The following is a 21868-nucleotide window of genomic DNA, read 5'->3' on the forward strand; positions in this document are numbered from 1 at the left end:
AATAAAATCATTTCCTTTTATTTTAGTTTACTTTTATTTATTTATTTATTTATTATAAATTATAATATTATCAATAATAAGATTTATCTATAAAATAATGTCAGAAAATAGATATATTATTCATTCTAAATATATTATTTATTTATTTAACATATTTTCATTTTCATATTGTCGGTCAGCGCATATCGTTTACTTAAATTTTTTATTAATATTTTTTTATGTCCTTAAAGAAAAAATAAAATATTAAATAAAATATAAAACAAAAAACTTGGTGGTGAAGTAATGGTTGGCCCGAGAGACAGAGAGCTGTCCCTAACTTTCCTCTTCACTTCCTGGAAGGCGCCTTGCCTTCCCAACTTTTTATATTATAAGTTAGGGTTGCACGATCTCCTTGGTTACTCACCATCTTGAAGAGAAATCAACCCTCTAAACTGTCTTTGTAGTTTTGAGATAGAAACCTACAATGGCTTCCACAAGCTTCTTTACAGCCTCTGCTTCTTCTACTCCTTCCATCCCTCAAAGGATTCATGATGTTTTCTTGAGTTTTAGAGGCGTGGACACTCGCTGTAATTTCACTGATCACCTCTACAAAGCTTTGGTTGACAGAGGCATTCGCACCTTCAGAGACGATAAACTCAGGAGAGGAGAAGGGATTGCTCCAGAACTCTCGAAAGCCATTGAAGAATCAAGGTCTTCCGTAATTGTTTTCTCTGAAAACTATGCTCGTTCGAGATGGTGTTTGGATGAGTTGGTAAAGATCATGGAGTGCCAGAAAGATCTGGGACATGCTGTTTTCCCAATTTTCTATCATGTGGATCCATCCCATGTACGAAAGCAAGAAGGAAGTTTTGGAGCGGCCTTTGCCGGTTATGAAGCAAACTGGAAGGACAAGGTAGGAAATTGGAGGACGGCCTTGACGGAAGCAGCCAATCTTTCTGGATGGCATCTACAAGATGGGTAACTTAATTTCCTTTCAACTATTTGTAAGTATAGGAATGAGTAGTTTTGCATTTATAGAGTCATAAAGTTGATTGAAATATTTATAAACACACGGGACAGAATTTTTTTTATTTGGGGTTCTGCTAGTTAAGTTGTGGAAACTATAAGTTTGATAACCAAAGGGAATTACTGAAAACCTAGGTTAAGAGATGGTATTTCTATTTAAAATACTTTTAATGGAAGTGTTTTCTGTATAACTGTTTTTGATCAAATCAGTTGTGTTCTCCATGAATTGATTTTTTTTTTTTTTTTTAACTTTTCAAAAGTGATTTCTAAATTTTATTAACTTTGAGTCAGTTTTGCAGTGATCCTAAGAAGCCTTTTTAATTTAAAAGGTGTTTTTGAAAAAAAAAAAAAAAAAAAAATAGGTGTTTTGTAAAATTTATGAAACACTTTTAAATATAAAACGTCGGTTGAGTGTTTTTTGGAGAAAGATTTGATACGTGATTCTTCTGAAAACACTTAGGGGGTGTTTGGTATACAAGAATAGAGAATGAAAATGAATATTTTGTTTCCATTCCTATTTTTTAGTGAATGGAAATGAATTTGGTGATTATATTTCTAGGGTTTGGATGAAGTTAGGAATTCAAGGTTGGAATGTTATTTGTTATCATTCTAATATTTGGAAATAATAAGAATGAAAATGAAAAATAAATAAATTGACAATAATACCTTTACTAGTTTAAAATAATTTTTTTTATTTTCATTTAAAAATAAATAATTTTTGAGATTCTTTTTTTTTTTTCTAAATAATAAGACTAAAAAAAGTCTTATTAGGGGATGAAGAGGCATGACCCTTGATGAATGAAGTTCAAGGGTAAAATAGTAATTTTAAACTATTTTATATATTTTTTTTATAGGATGAATGAATCAAAATACCACCTACTTGCAATGAATTAAAATCCCACTTTTAATTTCTATCGGAATCGTTTTTTATTTCATTCTTACCTTGGTAAAATTTATCCAAACATGGGAATGAGAGGGAAGGAATGAGATTTCTATTCCCACTCCCCATTCCCACATATCAAACACGTCCTTAAAGAAAGGACTTTCATTAAAGAGATTTGAGTAGAAATACTCTCAAATGCCTTTAAAAACATTTATTTGATTAGAAGTCCCTTTTAGAAAAGGGGGTTTTCAAACTTAAAAACTTCTTATATTTAGATGTTGAGTACTTCATCTAGAATGAAGCTTCAAGCATTAATTATAAGATATAAAACAAAAGTCAAAGAATAAAAGATTTGCTCCTGTAAGGTTTTCAATTGTCATGGGATGTTAAAGAGTTTTTTGATATGTACATGAATGATAAAGTAATATCTTGATTCATAATCATTATCCTTATCATGGCACAAAATTTCCATTTGAAGTTATGCCACAAGCATCACCAATAACAAAATTCATATTTTATTTTTCATTCTCATACATACTGGATACAATGAAAAATGTCATAAAATGTAAATGAACTAGTGTTTTTTATATATTATGTTTTACTACAATTTATTTGTTGTAAAGATGGTAAACTTAATGTGTTTTATTTACCATTGTCACTCATTGCTCAACATATTGTATATTTATAATTGGCAGGTATGAGACCGACTATATTAAGGAAATAACTAATAACATATTCCATCGATTGAATTGTAAGAGGTTTGATGTTGGTGCCAATTTAGTTGGTATAGATTCCCGCATAAAAGAGGTGAGTTTGCTGTTGCATATGGAATCAAGTGATGTTTGTGTTGTTGGGATATATGGAGTTGGTGGGATAGGTAAGACAACCATCGCAAAAGTTATATATAATAAACTTTCTTGCAAATTTGAATATATGAGCTTTCTTGAAAATATTAGAGGGATTTCCAATACCAAAGGTTTAACTCACTTACAAAATCAACTTCTTGGTGATATCCGAAAGGAAGAGCGAAGTCAAAATATAAACATTGTTGACCAGGGAGCAAGTATGATAGAGACCATTCTCTCATCTAAAAGAGTTTTTATTGTTCTTGATGATGTTGACAATCGAAATCAATTAAAAGCTCTACTTAGACATCGTGGATGGCTTGGAAAAGGAAGTAGAGTCATCATAACAACTAGAAATAAGCATTTGTTGATTGAACAAGAAGTGGATGACTTATATGAGGTTAAGGGATTGAATACTGAAGAAGCTTGTGAACTTTTCAGTTTGCATGCCTTTAAACAAAATCTTCCCAAATCAAATTTTATAAACCTCTCACATCGTATGGTGGACTATTGTCAAGGCCTTCCATTAGCTTTGGAAGTTCTAGGTTCTCTCTTATTCAACATGACAATACCTCAATGGGAAAGTCAATTGCATAAATTGGCTAAAGAACCTATGGCTGAAATTCACAATGTGCTTAAAAGTAGCTATGATGGATTAGATCGTACAGAAAAAGATATTCTCCTTGATGTTGCATGTTTTCTTAAAGGTGAAAAAAGAGATTCTGTGTTAAGAATATTAGACGCTTCTGCAGGAATTGGAATACAAAATTTGAAAGACAAGTGTCTTATAACTCTCACATACAACCATATGATAGATATGCATGATTTGATACAACAGATGTGTTGGGAAATTGTTCGTGAAAATTTTCCTAAAGAGCCGAACAAATGGAGCAGACTATGGGATTCCCATGATATTGAACGTGCACTTACAACATCTGAGGTAAGAGCCAAATGCATAAATTCACTTAAGCTCTAGTTAAAGATATAGATTTCAATAATAGTATCCTTCTTGTATAAGAACTTACATATCCATATAAGTTGAGTTAGTTTGTATTTATGTTTGCTTTATCCTTCTTATTTTTCAGGGAATAAAAGGAGTTGAAACAATAGACTTGGACTTGTCTAAGTTAAAAAGATTACACTTCAATTCAAATGTTTTCTCAAAGATGACTAGCCTTCGATTGCTCAGAGTTCATTCAAATGTCTATATATTTCTTCGTTGTTATGATGACATGAAGGAGGAGGAGGAGGAGGTAGATCCTTATTATGAAAAAATAATTGATTCTGTAAAGAAAACTGCTTCTAAAGTGCAACTTGACCTAGATTTTGAAATTCCCTCTAATGAGTTAAGGTATCTTTGTTGGGATGGGTATCCTTTAGATTCTTTACCATCAAATTTTGATGGAGAGAACCTTGTTGAACTTCACTTGAAGTGTAGCAACATAAAACAACTATGGCAAGGGAATAAGGTATTATTATCATTTAATAATGACATCTTTTGCTTTATATTGATTTAAAAATTTCTAATAGTTATTTCTTTTATTGACACTATTTTCTTTTGTTATAGTATCTTGAAAGTTTAAAGGTCATTGATCTAAGTTACTCAACGAAGCTCGTTCAAATGCCAGAATTCTCAAGCCTGTCAAATTTGGAGAGACTAATTCTTAAAGGTTGTGTAAGCTTGATTGATATTCACCCATCTCTTGGAGTTCTCAAGAAGCTTACTACCTTAAATTTGAGGTTGTGTCATAAGCTTAAGGGTTTGCCAAGTAGCATTAGCAACTTGGAATCTCTTGAATTGCTTGATCTCTCTAAGTGTTCAAGATTTGGCAAGTTCTCAGAAATTCAAGGAAATATGAGATGTCCGTGGGAACCATATTTGAAGGAGATTGCTATTAAAGAACATCCAACAAGCATTGAAAACTCAAGATCTTTTTGGGATCTTGATCCTTGTGGACACTCAAACTTGGAGAAATTTCCGGGGATCCAAGGAAATATGAGAAGTTTACGGCTTCTATATTTGAGCAAGACTGCTATTAAAGAACTTCCAGGTAGCATTGACTTAGAATCTGTTGAGAGTCTTGATCTCTCTTATTGTTCTAAGTTTGAGAAATTTCCAGAGAATGGAGCAAACATGAAAAGTTTACGGGAGCTTGATTTAACCCATACTGCTATTAAAGAACTCCCAATAGGTATTTCCAATTGGGAATCTCTTCGAACTCTTGATCTTTCTAAATGCTCAAAGTTTGAGAAATTTCCGGCCATCCAAGGAAATATGAGAAATTTAAAGGAGCTTCTTTTAAACAATACTGCTATCAAGTGTCTTCCTGATAGCATTGGATACTTGAAATCTTTAGAGATTCTTAATGTCTCTGATTGCTCAAAGTTTGAAAAGTTTCCGGAGAAGGGAGGGAACATGAAAAATTTGAAGCAGCTTCTTTTAAAAAATACTCCAATTAAGGATCTGCCAGATGGCATAGGAGAATTGGAATCTCTTGAGATTCTTGATCTCTCTGATTCCTCAAAGTTTGAGAAATTTCCGGAGAAGGGAGGGAACATGAAAAGTTTAGGCATGCTTTATTTAACAAATACTGCTATTAAGGATTTGCCGAATAGCATTGGATCCTTGGAATCTCTTGTGGAGCTTGATCTCTCAAATTGCTCAAAGTTTGAGAAATTTCCAGAGAAGGGAGGGAACATGAAAAGTTTAGTGGTACTTCGTTTAATGAATACTGCTATAAAGGATCTGCCGGATAGCATTGGATCCTTGGAATCTCTTGTGGAGCTTGATCTCTCAAATTGCTCAAAGTTTGAGAAATTTCCGGAGAAGGGAGGGAACATGAAAAGTTTAGTGGTGCTTCGTTTAATGAATACTGCTATTAAGGATCTCCCGGATAGCATTGGATCCTTGGAATCTCTTGTGGAGCTTGATCTCTCTAATTGCTTAAAGTTTGAGAAATTTCCGGAGAAGGGAGGGAACATGAAAAGTTTAGGCATGCTTTATTTAACAAATACTGCTATTAAGGATCTGCCGGATAGCATTGGATCCTTGGAATCTCTTGTTGAGCTTGATCTCTCAAATTGCTCAAAGTTTGAGAAATTTCCGGAGAAAGGAGGGAACATGAAAAGTCTAGTGGTGCTGCGTTTAATGAATACTGCTATTAAGGATCTGCCGGATAGCATTGGATCCTTGGAATCTCTTGTGGAGCTTGATCTCTCAAATTGCTCAAAGTTTGAGAAATTTCCAGAGAAGGGAGGGAACATGAAAAGATTAGGCGTGCTTTATTTAACAAATACTGCTATTAAGGATCTGCCGGATAGCATTGGATCCTTGGATCTTGTGGATCTTGATCTCTCAAATTGCTCACAGTTTGAGAAATTTCCGGAGTTGAAGAGAAGCATGTTAGAACTGCGCACACTTAATCTAAGACGGACTGCCATTAAAGAGTTGCCCTCCTCAATAGATAATGTCAGTGGGCTTTGGGACTTAGATATATCGGACTGCAAAAACTTGAGGAGTCTTCCCGACGATATTTCTAGGTTGGAATTTCTTGAAAGTCTAATCCTCGGTGGCTGCTCAAACCTGTGGGAAGGATTAATAAGTAATCAGCTTCGCAATCTGGGAAAGCTTAATACCAGTCAATGGAAAATGGCTGAAAAGACTTTGGAGCTTCCTTCAAGTCTAGAACGAATAGACGCACACCATTGCACAGGCAAGGAAGATTTATCAAGTCTCCTCTGGCTTTGTCACCTCAACTGGTTGAAATCCGCAACAGAGGTATGATTTTTATTAAATCATTCCACTTAAACTTTTTTTTATGCAGAGTCAATATTTACATAATAATTTGTGCAGGAGTTGAAATGCTGGAAACTCAGTGCTGTTATTCCAGAAAGTAGTGGAATTCCGGAGTGGATAAGGTCTGAGAATTTGGGAAGTGAACTAACAACAGAGCTTCCAACGAATTGGTATGAAGATCCTGACTTGCTAGGATTTGTTGTATCATGTGTTTATCAGCCTATTCCTACATCTCATGATCCTAGAATATCTTATCACTTTAGTTCTGCTTTCAGTTGTGAATTGAATTTACATGGTAATGGATTTGGATTCAAGGATGAACGCCGGTTTGGATGCCGGTGTGAGTGCCAGGGTAATTTTAATGATATGATAGATCAAGTATGGGTCTGGTGGTATCCTAAGATTGCTATTCCGAAAGAGCATCTCCATAATTCCACACATATTAATGCTTCATTTAAGAGTAACACTTATTACTGTGACGCTTCGGTAAACGTAAAAAAATGCGGCATCAATCTTATATTTGCGGGAGATCAACAAAATCATATGCCCATGTTGGAGCATCCTCAGAACTCTGGTGACAATGGATCAGCATTACAAGATACCAATGGTAATGTTCATGGGGCTAATCCCATGTTCTTGGATCTTGATGGGAATTTTGGTGGCAATGGATCAGTAGTACTTGAAGACACTGTTGGAAACCGTAAGAGAAGACGTGATGATTCCTTACCCGATGTAGCAGAGGAGCCACATTATAAAAGATTGGGAGCACCCAACACTGATCTCTCGCATTGAACTCCATCACCAGGTGCATTATCAACCCTTTTTCATAGATTCGAACTTCTCACCTTCTTAAATTGTTTTTAAAGTTAATAAATTATTTTTGTCCGTTTCTTCAAACTCATTTCACTTATTTTCCTGCATTATGTAAAAATTAAATGATTTAAAAATACATAAATTTCTATTCAATTTTAATGAAATTTTATTTTCTTTCATATTTTCTATAGGAAAACCAAGTATAAAAAAATCATTTTCCCTAGTGTATTTTTATTTCCTAACTACTCTCTAAGATTCAAACATAGTTTATAGTGATTGATATCATGGCTATGCATGTACTACATTTCATAGAATTTCTTCATTTTCAAAAAATATGAAAAACAACTTCAATTAACTTTGAAAATCATCATTAGTTTAAAAACATGTATAGTTTTTTTTTTCATTATTTATTTATTTAATTAGTTACATAAAACCTCTACAAAGTGATTATGAAGCTCTAGGGATTCTTCATTACCTCATTAGACATAACATTAATTAATCAATTAATTTTTTCTACTTGCTTTTAAGATAAAATTTGAATAAGTTATCAAAATTAATTAGAGAAGAACATGTAAACAAATTAGAAGTTAAATTTGAATGTATTATGAGGTAGATATATGTAGAAATTTAGTCGATAGAAGTAAATAGTAAAACTCCCATATATTGATTTTAATAGTTTTAAGAGTCAAATTGTTTATACTTTTTGTATTTAAGAATTAAATTTCTTAAAGTATGCGAAAACATGTTTAAACATTCATACTTATTGTCAATTTCTAGAGATGAAAGTCTTGGATTTATATTATATTTACTTATAATTCTGATATGCTTATGAAGTTTACCTAACAATTGATTATACTAATCTTATGTGAAATTTGTGATAGTACCGATCAGAACAAAATCGAATGCGCTAGCTATAGGTGGAGTTTATGGTTTTTCCTATCAACTTATTGGTAAGTCATTTTGTTCATTTACCCTTTTAGCACGAGTAGAAAATTGATTAAAGTTCTTCAACTTTTTTACTATTTTCTCTTTACCTTGAACCCTTTTTTGTTCAATTATGTTTGGTTTTTGGAAAACTTGAGGGATAACATAAGGGAAAGAAAATGGAGAAAAAAAATTAAAAGGAAATAAAAAGTGAAAAAGAATAAAAACTAGATTTAAAGTCAATAAATTATTTTCATATATTTCTTCAATCTCATTTCAATTATTTTGCTTCATTATATAAAAATTGAATAATTTTAAAATATATATAGTTCTAACTAATTTTAATTATATTTAATTTTTTTTCCCATATTTTTCACAATAAAACCAAACATTTATAATTTTCCTTGACATTTTTTATTGTTTGCTTGGTACTTGTTGGGAACCAAACATAAGTTTAAAACCACTAGGGTAACCTCGTTGGTTAAGGCGAACACTGAGAAGTGTGGTCCCAGTAAGACACATGATCCTAGGTACGTATCTTACTATTAATGATACCTTGAATTTACCTAGTGTTAGTTGTTGCGGGGCGATTAGCACTCTGAGGTTTGGGTTCCCATAGAGAGTCCTAAGGGTTAGGTCATGGAAGGTTTTTTGATTATTAAAAAAAAAAAAACATAAGTTTAATGTTTTAGGAGGTGTAAAAAAAAAAAAAATCGTACCACAATCCACAATTAACGAGGATATATATTTGTTATGATGTGCTTGGTATAAGGCACCAAGTATCATTATATTAAATCCTCCATCTATTGCATAAGAGTTAGTTGTTATAAATTCCTTGCTATTGATATAGGTAAACAACTATTTATATATGGTCAAATTAATTCTTAAGTTAATGGTTAACACCCATAAAAATGTTTTTAGTTCCTTTGATGATTATGTTATAATTTGAACATTTTAGGGGTATGATTCTAGCTTCATTAGCATGAAGTGTATCGAAAGATATGTGATTCCCTATCACTATGTTTGGTTCCAAGAAATTATAACGGAAGAAAAACCCTCATGAAAATGATTTTCTCATGAAAAAATCCAAGAAAGTATGAATGAACATGAAAATGATTTTTGGAAATCGAACACAACCATGTGAAATATACTTGCGTTAATAATGTGTTTGTTGTATTATGTTTATGAAATTGAAATGTTGTATTTTATAATTTATCTTTAGGTGGAAACCCTAATGACAATGAAGAGAAGTTAATCTCAAAATGCAAGTGAGATTCCAAATGTTGCTAAGGTGGTTTACTCTTGCATATGATCAGTCTCGCTAACGATCATGACCATCAAGAAAGATGCTACAAATTTTGTATTGAAAGTGTGAATTAGGAATGTTAAAAAATGAAAACTTGAATTGATATATGTTTTTGCCTATAAGATGTGTGGTTATAGGCAATTCTTGTGGGTATGTACTTGACCTTGATGTTGCATATGAAGCATATCACCCTCTCTATATTTTCAAGCTAATGGTTGGAGCTTCTAAAGACAGTGGAAGACAAGTGTCACAGATTCAAGTATTTTTCAATCCTGAAGCTCTCATGTGGCACTTAGACAATTCAAGTCTCTTGAAGTTGCTAAGTTTTTCCCTATTGTGACAGAGGTCTCTATCACATTTCACACATAATAACCATTGCATTTTAACTCAAGTGTTTATTTTGAAATAATTTTGCATTAAACTCTTTTTCAAAAGTATTAAATTAATACCATTCTCTAATCTTACTTGGCTTGGTTTGTCAACTTCAGTGGTTTATTACTCTCTAGGGTCAACTTTCAACTTAATCCAATGTAATTGTTATTGATCCATGGCCAATTAACAAATTCTCTAATCTTATGATTGGTTTTTGAAAAATTTGAAGAAAATAAAATAAAGAGAAAAAGTAGAAGGAAAAGAAATGTGAAAAAACATAAAAAAAATTATATTTAAAATTAATAAATAATTTTTATTTCTTATTTCAAACCCATTTTACACACATAATTATAATAATATTTAATTTTTTCCCTATTTTCCATGAGATACTAAATATAAAAAAAATTATTTTTCTTAATATTTTTTTAATGCTTTTTGGGAACTAAACATAACCTAATACTTGCCTTTGTGATTCAAGATACCAATAATACTTCTTAATAAACTCATATCCATTAATGTGGCCAGTATATATGTGTGGAATATTCATGGTTCATTATTATCACTACCCTACAATTGTGGATTCTAATAGAATTTTAAGAATTAATGATATGCTATTTCTTCAAACAGATGTTCTCAGTGAAGTTAAAATGGTTGAATTATTTCAATTGGTCAAACCTCAATAGTCCAAATATTTCTACTTTGATTAATAAAGGGCTTTGTGAGTTGACTTTAAATCTTTACTTCTAAATATCATCTATTAAGGTATTTTAGATGCTCCTTTGTTTTTAGCAGTCTTGTAATTGATTATGAGATAATTGTGGACCAAATGATATGCAAAGTATCTCCTTTATAGAAGTTTTTTCACTTGCTTTAAAGCTAGGATTTTATAAACTAGTTTTTGTCTTTTCTTAGCTTTAATTTTCTTACTCTAAAACACCCAAATTATATCTTGTTTTGCACTTTCAAGGAATAAAGTCATTTAGTTTTGTATGTGCCATTTTCTTTAATAGAGAAATTAAAAAGGGATGGATCCTAGTATATAGTTGAAGCAAAGAAGGATTTTATTCTAAAATTAATATAAAAAATATATTCTGATAATGTAATTTTAAACATCTTTTAGACAATGTTAAACCAACTTAATAATTTAATATAATTTAATAGTTTAATTTGTTGTTAAGTAGATTAACTATATTGGTAAAATAACTTAATATTATAATATAAATTTAGTATTAAGTCAAAATAGTTAACTTAAGGGTGTTTGGTAAATCAACTTAATGACTTAATATGATTTAATAATTTAATTTAAGTTATTAAAGAAATTAAACATGTTTGATAAAATAACTTAAATAAGTAATAAGTCAAAAGAGTTAATTTCATTGAAACCCCCCGAGGTTTGGTATAAATATACTTGACTACCGTTGATTTCAAAGTTCATCAATTAACACCCTTATAAATTTATTTCGTTTAAAAAATTTAATTTTTTAAGAAATTTCAAGTAAAAATATTTTAGATAAGAATGTTTAACAATTCACTAAAAACTAAATTTTATTCTTTAAAAACTAAAAATTATATATATAATACATTTATAAAAGTGCTAATTGACGAAATTTGAAACCTACGATAGCTTAATGTATTTACACAAAACCTGAAGGGTCTCAATAAAATTAACTCTAAGTCAAAATAATTAAAGGATAAATATGTCAATTTGACAATTTAAAATAAATCTTAAATTAAATTTACTAAATAATCTTAATACTTATAAGTAATAAGTAATAAGTTTTACCAAACACCCACTTAAATTTAAAGGAATTATTTAATGAAAAGATAAATATTAAAATATAAAACATTTCTAATCTCCATCCCACTCTTTGATGGGCTAAACTCGGAAATGGAAAGTCATACCTTGGCACATGCTTTAATTTACATTTATTAAATTGGTTTTGACATACATTTTTCATAATAAATGCAAAACAATAGCCTGAGTTACAAACATGATTTCCATGGTTTTTTAGGTCTCTAATCACATAAATTATTGATTCCCAAATTATAGATGCTCTAAATTTAGTGCATAAGGCATTCAGACTCTCAGTTCCATCAACATCCATTTTCATTTTCTCACCTGCCAAAGCCTTAGGCTATGTTTGGTTCCCGGAAAATTTGAGGGAAAATCCGAGGAAAAGAAAATACAAAGGAAAAGTAGAAGGAAAGAAAAAATGAAGGAAAATAAAAAAATAGATTAAAAGTTGATAAATTATTTTTTTTGTTACTTCAAACTCATTTTATTTATTTTAACTCATCAATATAAAGATTAAATAATTTAAAAATATATAAGTTTTTAATTAGTTTTAATTATATTTGATTTTCTTTGATATTTTTCATAGGACAACCAAACATGAGAAAATCATTTTCCTTAACATTTTTTTTCTTTCCTTTGTACTTTCCGGGAACCAAACATAGCCTTATTGTACAAATTTCCACTCAACCTTCAGATCCAACCCATGCTCCATCGTCAACCCTATGCTCATCTTTACACCATTCTCAACTCAAGCCACACTGTTACCAAAGGGCAAGTTGCTAATACCAAATATTTAAGATAAGTATACATACAATACAAATCAGTCCATTACACTAAAAGAAGAGGAAAAAGAAAAAACTTGTGTCACAGAAAGGAGCCTTTGTAAGAATCTGATAGAGCTCCTACTGTTTCTGAAAGGTTGCTCTTCATCTCTGAAATTTTTGATGCCATGTGCTCTCCGTATTTCAAAAACTGAATCAACCAAAGCATAGTGTTCCCAAGCACATATCTGAATTTCTTCCTCATTTTGCTTGATTGCTTCCTGCAACTTCAATTTGGACGTCTTCATGACAACATCAAAGTCTAGTCAGAATCCCTTGAATTTTTCAATATTATTCACATTAATCAAGAACAATTATAGAACCAACTAGGAATTTTTAGCTCTGAAAAGGGAAACCAACTAACTCTTTAAGAGAAGAAAAACAAAATTATACCTCCTGAACATCTGCCACTTCTCTTTCCACAATATCTACATTATGGGTTTCTATCTCAACATCCTCCGCCAACTTCTTAGCTTCCGTTGCACATCTGGAGGTGTAGTTTTGCGTTTCCTTCTTCAAAAAATTTAATTGAGCTTCCACCTGACAAGTTGATCATTCATCCATTGTTAACCTCATACAACAATAGCCTAAATAGTATTCATTCTGATTCCTTGTCAAACATCAACCAGAAGTTAAATATCCATGAACGGAAAACAATTAGATTAAACAATGTGTAACCCAATAATTTATGTTGCAAAATCAAGTTAAACATCAGATCCATCAGAAACAAAGAGTGATTCTGTGATGGATGATACTATTCAATAGCTTATTAATAAAATCACATTATTAGGAAGACACTACTCAATAGCTCTTGACACTAATAATGAAGTTCTTTAATAATGGAATAACCTTATATGGCATAATTATGCAAGCATTGTTTAAGCTAATGTCAAATATAGTCAAAGCCTTAACAATATTCCAATCAACAAGTTGGAAAATTACTTGCTAAAAAATATTCTTGGCTAAAGAATCAAATACAGTCAATCCTTTGAATGGACTAATTATCATCCAAAAATATTTTTTCTAAGCATTTTATAGGCCATCAAAGCTGCTTTGAAAATCTGGGGCCTGAAAACCTATGTGCAACAACAATTGACGTCTCCAGCAGTTTTTTTTCTTTTTTCTTTTTATCCAAAACAAACCATTCATTTATATGAATTTAATTACAAGCCAAGGATGAGAAACCCTTCTAAAACATAAAGGATGGTTAAAAAATAAGGAAAAACCTAACAAGAGTAGCAAGATAGTTATTCTAATCAAGGATGATACAAGAACTTGTACAAAATATAGCAACAATGTATGCATGGCTCCACATTTTGCCAATCAATTTGTAACCTGATTCTCTAAATGAGGGGACCAATAGAAGGAACAACCCGAGCTACTAGCTAGATCCAGGGTTTTAGGAAGCCACATGTCATACATATATCCCTAGACATGTGATAGGGGAATGCCTTTTAAAGTATATTAAAAAAGGAAAAGAAGGCACAAATAAACTTTAATTGGGATTAGTATTAGTTGGAATGAAGTTAAGATTACTACTATTTATAGGAGTCAAATTGGGAATAGTTAAATAATGTTGAGGAGAATTAGAGTCATAATAAGTTATATTAGAATCCTAGTAGGCTTTGGATTTCTTAAAGAAGTCTATAAATAAAGCTAATTGATATAAACCAAAGTGATGCACTGAAAATTAAAAATATCACATTTTCTTGTACACTTTGCAATTTTCAATGGTAAGACTCCTAATTTTCTTATAGCGGAGACTCTTAAAAGGCCTTAGTGAGACTCTAAGGTTTTTATTTTTTCTTCTTCGTATCTTCTTTCATAATGCTTTTTATTTTATTTTTCTTTACCATAAACTTTATCCCTTGTTCCTCTCCTTAAATCCTAAACAATAGAAACCCAACCCACTTATTTGATTGTAGGCACCCATCCTAGGGTTGTTGTCTTCCATCAATATGTCCAACAATTTAATCATTCCTTTTAATCCAATTTGAAAATGTGGCCTATTCTCAACAAAATTATACTAAAGCATATTTAGATCACTTTTCCAAAGGAATCAAATTAATCAATCCTCTATTTGAACTAACTATCCCCAAAAATAACTTTTTTGAGTGCTTTATAGGCCTTCAAAGCTACTTTGAAATATGGGGTTTGAAAAACTACATGCAATAACAATTGACATCTCCAACAACATTTTATTTATTTATTTATCTATTTTTTGTCAAAGAAAAAACTATTCATTGATATTACAAGCCAATGATGAGAAATCCTTCCAAAAATATAAAGGATGATAAAAAATAAATTAGGAAAAAACTAACAAGAATAGCAAGATAGATATGGTAATCAAGGATGAAACAAAAACTTGTACAAAACATAGCCACAATGTACATGCTCTGATCATTATACAACAATTGTATTTTTAGCAATAAAATGAAGGATATTCTTAGTGACAATTGGATGTGTTGGAATTTATATATAGGTGAATGGAAATAAGGACACTTCTTTTCTCTTGGAACACATGTTGTTTCTTAATAGATACAACTTGTTTTACAGGACGCGTCTAGTATGAGGGAACTACTTTTTATGCGGGTAATGGTCACTGCCACCAAGCTTTTAAATAGGATGCCAATGTAAAGGTTCTCAATGTATCAGATGAAAACTTTGAAGATACAAGTGAATGTCACTTCAAACATCGAAATACTTTACCTAACCTTGTGTACTATGATGAGGCTAACTCTCATCTACTTGATGCATATGTTTTCTTTGCTAACGTTCCAATCTCTACTCAATCAATGGAACTTGGTGGTGAAGAGGTAACTATTTTTATTTTTATTTTTTTGCATTGACATTAACAAAAATGAATATCTAGCCTTAGGTGAAGGGTGATAATCGACTTGTCGATGAGGGTGATAATACTTCTCTTAAGGACCAGTTTGAAAATGTTATTGGTACTAAAGGGTCAACATCCTTTGACTCAACTATCTGGAAAGAAGATTACTTTGTTATTCCACTACCTTTGCCTCATTCTCATTTGGGTGATGAAGATATTACTAACATCTCTAGTGTTGTTGTGACTGAATCTCGAGGTTAAGAGGCCATAATTGAAAATATAACATATGATAAATTGATTCTTTTAGCCTTTGAGGTTTCAAAATCTACCAATCAACAAGTCCCTAATCCAACATCAACAAATGATGTCATCAACACTTCAACAAGAGAGCTGTAGAATATTCAACTAGGTTTACTTTTCAACAACAAAAATTAGTAGAAGTGGTCTCAGTTTGTTCAAACCTTCTTGAAAGGGAAGGGCAAATTGAGTCATCTTCTTGGGATAGGACCAAAACCAAAGAAGCTTGTTGTGTGGGATGAAGAAGGCTCCATGGTGATGTCCTAGTTATGGAATTCGATGATGCCAAAAGTCAAGTGATACTTGCATGTTTTTGACAATAGCAAAGGAAATTTGGGAATCCTATAGGCAGACCTATTCCAAAGTTTGAGATGCTACACAAATCTATAAGATTAAGACAAAGATCTCATCTACCAAACAAGGTAATCGCTCAATCACTAAATATGCTCAGATTTTACAAAAATTATAGCAAGAGTTGGACCATTATCAGTGTATTGAGATGAAGTACAACGATGATGCTACCTTTCTTAAACATTTTATGGAAAAAGACGGGATCTACACCTTTCTTGGATTGAATATTGAGTTTGATCTTGTTCAAGTGCTAGTGTTAGGAAAGGAAGAAGTTACTTCACTCAATGAAACAATTGTCGTAATTTGTGGAGAAGGACAAAGAGGAGTTATGATGGAGCCTCAATCGACAGATAATTCAACCTTGGTTACAAAAGATGCAAATCCCAAAGCTATAAAATAAGACTAGTAGTAGTCAAATGTCTATTCTAGTGGAGTGAGAGGAAATAATAGGCTATTAGAAAGATCAAGAGCAAGTAACAAAGACTTTCTATGGTGTACCCATCATAAGAAGCCATAACACACCAAGGAGAGGTGCTAGCAACTCCATGGTAAGCCCTCAATTACTCAAAATACTTCTTGAATAGCATAGAGTAATTAAGGAGGTGAAGGAGAATTCTCTTAAGAGCAACCTGAGTACAATAAAGAAGAGATTGAGAAGCTAAGATATTTTCTAGGGACATTAAAGAAACCTATAGGTGGTACTTGTTCCTTGATTTTTTCAAGTAATCCTTAGCCTTATGCACTTAATGTGTCAATCTCAAAAGTAGCATGGGTAGTGGATTCTAGGGCTACAAATCATATGACCTTATTATCTTCTCATGGGTTTGTCTCTTATAGTCCTTGTCCTAGTAATAAGAAAATTGCTATTGCTGATGGAACATTGGTTACAGTTGCTGGTTGAGGGGACATAGTTATAAATCAGACCCTTGTTTTAAAAAATGTTCTTCATGTGCTGAAATTATCTACCAATCTAGTTTCAATTCACAAGCTTACAAAGTATTTGAACTGTATGGTGACTTTTTCTTCTGCACTATGTAAATTTCAGGACTAAAGCATGGGGACGATGATTAAACTTGCTAAGGAGAAGAATGGGTTCTATTTTGTTGAGGAACCTAATGGGCAAAATAACACTAAGGGTCCTATTCCATTGTCTCTGCTTTTTGAGTGTTCTCTTTCAAATAAAAATAGAATATGGTTATATCACTTTCGTCTTAGTCATCCTTCTTTTAGTATTCTTAAAGTAATGTTTCTTAGTTTGTTTAAAGGATTTGATTTGGTTCAATTTCATTGTGATATTTTTGAACTTGAAAAACATAAATGTGCTTCTTTACTAATAAGTAATACAAGAGTTTCAATGTCTTTTACTCTTATACATAGTGATGTTTGGGGACCTTCAACAGTTCTATCCCTAGGACCCGTTGGTTTGTCTCATTTATTGATGATTGTACATGAGTGTCATAGGTTTTTCTCCTAAAGTAAAAATCAGATGTCAGTTTCACCCTTTCAAAATTTTTTCCATATGAAGAAAAATCAACGTAAGTTTGAGATAAAGAGTTCTGTCTGACAATGTTAGGGATTATTTTAATCAAGTGTTGTCACCATTCTCCAAAGAAAAAGAAATCATTCATGAGTCTTCATGCACTAATACACCACAACAAAATGGTGTGGCGGAACGGAAAAATGGTCATCTTCTAGCTATTACCTGACATTTTCTTTTCCAAAATAATGTTCCAAAAAATTATTAGGGAGAAGTTGTCTTAACCACTACACATTTGACTAATGGACTACCTACTTAGAGTGCTTGATTATGACAGCCCCATGCAAGTATTTTCAAAAATTTTTACGGACTTCAAAATGACATATCACTTAGTTCTTAAGGTCTTTGGGTGTGTATCCTTTATTCATATTCATTCAAATAACCATGGGAAACTTGATCCAAGGGCTTTTAAGTGTTTTTATAGGATATTCGTCTACACAGAAAGGGTACAAGTGTTATCATCCTCCAACAAAATAGCTTTTTTTCTATGTAGATGTAACATTCATTGAAACTAAAAATTACTTTCCTAATCCTTATCTTTAGGAGAGGACATCATTCATAGAAGATAAGTATAGAGATTTGTCTTTGTTTGATCTTTCATCCCTCCCATCCTCACAAAATCAAAATCCTTCGTCTTTTCCATCGCCATCCGTTTCCGTTCCTTTATGAAATGAGTTAGATCCAAGTACTCCTAGTCCAACAACAAAGGACAAACTGATTCAAAGTGTTACTCGCCCATTGCAAATATATTCAAGCAAAAAGGAACCCCTTGCTTAACCAATGCAAGTTCATAATTTAGAACCAATCTCCGGTGTTGATAATATTGAAGTAACTCCTAATTCAGAAGATTATGAAAGTAATGTGCCAATTGTTGATTATTATGATCTTCCTATAGAAATTAGAAAGGGTGTTAGGAAGTGTACTCAACAGCTTGCATATCCATTGTCTCACTTTGTGTCCTATCAGAAGTTGTCTAGTGGTTATAAAAGTTTTTTTTTTAATCTATCTCAATACTATTACTATCCCAAAACCTATCTTTGAACCATTAAGAATTAAAGAGTGGAAAGAAACTGTGAAGGTAGAGATGGATGCACTTGAGAAAAACAAAACATGGGACTTGGTGGAACTACCTCCAAGAAAGAAGTTAGTGGGATGTAAATGGGTCTTCATTGTGAAACATAAAGCAAATGGATCACTTCAATATTATAAGGTAAGATTAATCGCTAAGGGGTATACTCAAACTTATGGGATGGATTATCTTAAAACATTCCCTCCTATTGCAAAAATGAATACTGTAAGAATCCTATTATCTTTAGTAGTTAATCGTGGATGGAGTTTGCAACAATTTGACTTAAAGAATGTCTTTTTACATGGTGATCTTAATGAAGAAATCTATATGGAGATTCCTCTATGATTTGAGTTAGAGAAGAATAAGGCATGCAGGTTGAAAAAGGCACTTTATGGCTTAAAACGGTTTCCCAAAGCTTGGTTTGGTAGATTTGCTAGGGTAATGAAAGCTTTGGGTTACAAACAAAGTTAGGGTGATCACACATTGTTTCTTAAACATTCTGCTTCAGGAGGAGTTACAACTTTATTAGTTTATATGGATGACATAGTGCTAATAGGAGATTACTTGCAAGGAATGGAGGTATTGGAAAGGTGTTTATTGTAAGAATTTGAAATTAGAGAACTTGGCATGTTAAAATACTTCCTTGGCATTGAAGTCGCTCACTCTCAACATGGGATCTTTATATCCTAACAAAAGTATGTGCTATATTTATTAATTGAAACAGGGAAACTAGGGTGTAAACCAATGGAGATACCCATTGAACATAATCACAAGCTTTGTGAGGTCTAAGAAGATGTAAAGGTAGATAGAGACCTATTAGAGATTAGTTGGCAAACTAATCTATCTTTCTCATACCGTTGCAAACATAACTTATGTTGTAGGAGTGGTGAGTTAACTTATGCACAACCTAAAAGAAGTACATCATAGAGCAGCACATCGAATTCTACAATACTTAAAAGGTATTCTAGGAAAGGGAGTGTTATTTAAAAGGGGTAATGAATTGACATTAGAAGTATATACAAATACAGATTATGCTGAATCAATTGATGAAAGAATATTGACTTCAGGCTATTGTACATTCCTCGGAGGTAACTCGAAGGTAACCTTGTAACGTAGAGAAGCAAGAAGCAAAATGTAGTTGCAAGGTCAAGCGCAGAAGTTGAGTTTAGAGCTATGGCATTAGGAGTTTGTGAACTTTTACGGTTGAAAATAATTTTGGAAGATCTAAAGATTGCATGGAAAGGACCTATGAAGCTATATTATGATAACAAATCAACAATTGATATTGCACATAACCCTATGCAAAATAATCGAATGAAGCATGTGGAAGTAGCCAAACATTCTATAGAAAAGAAATTGGATAACAGACTAATTTGGACTCCATTTGTGTCACTTGAGGGTCAACTTGCATATGTGATAACTAAAGGATTAAGTGGTGCTTCATTTCAATCTATCATTGGCAAGCTGAGAATGGATAATATCTATTCACCGACTTGAGGGGAGTGTTGAAGATTATTACAGCTATCAAATATTATTACAATTGTAGAAGATAAACAACTGTAATATATGGTTGTGTGTACAAATGTGTGTGTATATATATATATAGCTAGGTGTATACTTATGTATATAATCTATAATTTGTAGGGATTTTTCCTTATTCTTTCTTGTTTCCTTTTTCTTTCCTTTTTGTTGTTATATATATATATATATATATATATATATATATATATATATATATATATATATATATTTCATTGGTTGTATACTTCCAAGATATGAAAAGAAATACAAATTTTCTCCACAACTACAATCTTTTAAAAGGAAGCAATTTGGTTTCAGAATACATAAAGAGGCACTGTCAAGGATAAAGGGCTTTGGAATGGCACACTCTCCAGACCAATTTGAAATGAACTTAATCATTATATAACTAACATATTTTTGTCTTTAATGTTTTTATTATTAAGAAGCTATTAGGTGCAGGTTGCTTTCTTGTTGAACTCCAAACAGATGAATGAACTATGACTAGAGGTCTTCACCCTGATTTAAAATGGTGAGATTTTGCAAATTCAGATGCAAAACTAATCAATTTTTGAAAATTGACCAAAAAAGAAAAATGAAACAAAAGAAAACATAAAGCAAAAGGATGCTGAATATATATGAGGTTCATACATACTGGCTCCAATTTGAAGTATGGATGTCGCTGAGTTAACATCTCTAACACAGTGCACCCGAGGCTCCATGTATCAGCTGCAAACCCATAGCCGTTATTCTTTCGTTTTTTCTTATTCACAACCTGCAGTCGCATAGATTATTTTTAAATCAAAGCACTTGTAAGAAACTGTAATGCTTGGAGCATGCTGAGCCACATAATATAATGACAAATGTCCTTGGTAAAAAACCTTGAAATCTGGTTAACACAAATGCTTGTAACACATTTGGACATGATTTAGGATTTATAAATAAACACAGTTGTTAGACTAGAGTGTTTGAGCATGATTTCAAAGTAAAAAGCAATTCAAATCCACAGATTTGGGTGGTTGCAAAACCACAATTCATTCTTAGGGGCAAAGAGTAAGAAATTTAATTCAGAAGGGCAATATCAAGCTAAAATTTAGCTTGGTGGTGAACATATTTTGTTTTATAAAGCAGACACCACTATTTCATTTTTTAGCCAGGGCTTTAACATCTCTTCACAAACCTGCAGTCTAGAAAGTTAAAGAATTTGTCCCAAAGGAGCAGGTTTGGAATGAAATGTTCTAAATCAGGTTCTCAGGAAGAAGAATGGGCCACTCAGTCCCAATCCATTTCATTGCATCGCTAATTATAGAATCCCCCTACCAATCCTTTGGTGATGTCCTAATTTTTGTTACCAAAGAATGAAGCAAGGGTTCAACCACCCTTAGAAGTAGAGAAAGTTAAGGGAAAAAGGTAGCTTGATGCTTAAATTCTCAAATTTGAACGGAAAATTCTCATCAATATGAGCATTCAGTGGTTCCATGCATCTATTAGTATCAGTATATTGGTAGTTGTACAGAAAGATACTAATGACTGATGCTAAATCAAAATGCATTGGTGATAAGACATGACATCGACTAGATGCCTAGTAAAACAATCTTAGAAAGAGCAACAGTTTTGAAAACAACAACTTATCAATCTGTTAGTTGGCATAGCTTCGGTCCAATAATTGAGTTATTCAATAACTCAATTCAATCATGTAACTT

At 32.0% G+C, this 21868-nt stretch overlaps 1 protein-coding gene across 3 annotated transcripts; it reads left to right on the plus strand.

Moving 5' to 3' along the window:
* The first annotated feature begins 318 nt into the window (after positions 1 to 318).
* LOC117926658 (disease resistance protein RPV1-like) lies at positions 319 to 9906 on the plus strand. 3 transcript variants are annotated; one of them, XM_034845849.1, is made up of 8 exons: positions 319 to 957; positions 2584 to 3673; positions 3819 to 4202; positions 4301 to 6511; positions 6587 to 6699; positions 6805 to 7334; positions 8224 to 8292; positions 9489 to 9906. In XM_034845849.1, exons 1-6 carry the CDS (start codon positions 464 to 466, stop codon positions 7319 to 7321), a joined length of 4809 nt encoding a protein of 1602 aa, XP_034701740.1. In that variant the 5' UTR covers positions 319 to 463; the 3' UTR covers positions 7322 to 7334; positions 8224 to 8292; positions 9489 to 9906. The 3 variants fall into 3 exon arrangements, with proteins under 3 accessions (XP_034701740.1, XP_034701738.1, XP_034701739.1); XM_034845847.1 differs by having other exon boundaries at positions 6587 to 7334; XM_034845848.1 differs by lacking the exon at positions 8224 to 8292 and having other exon boundaries at positions 6587 to 7334.
* The last annotated feature ends 11962 nt before the right edge of the window (positions 9907 to 21868 follow it).

The sequence above is a fragment of the Vitis riparia genome, chromosome 12 (assembly GCF_004353265.1).
Source record: "Vitis riparia cultivar Riparia Gloire de Montpellier isolate 1030 chromosome 12, EGFV_Vit.rip_1.0, whole genome shotgun sequence".
Taxonomy (NCBI): Eukaryota; Viridiplantae; Streptophyta; class Magnoliopsida; order Vitales; family Vitaceae; genus Vitis; species Vitis riparia.

Coding starts and splice junctions, on each gene's coding strand:
- LOC117926658 (XM_034845847.1), top strand. CDS start 464: ATGGCTTCCACAAGCTTCTTTACAGCCTCTGCTTCTTCTACTCCTTCC. Junction 3,674..3,818: donor GTGCACTTACAACATCTGAG/GTAAGAGCCAAA, acceptor CTTATTTTTCAG/GGAATAAAAGGAGTTGAAAC. Junction 6,512..6,586: donor GGTTGAAATCCGCAACAGAG/GTATGATTTTTA, acceptor TAATTTGTGCAG/GAGTTGAAATGCTGGAAACT.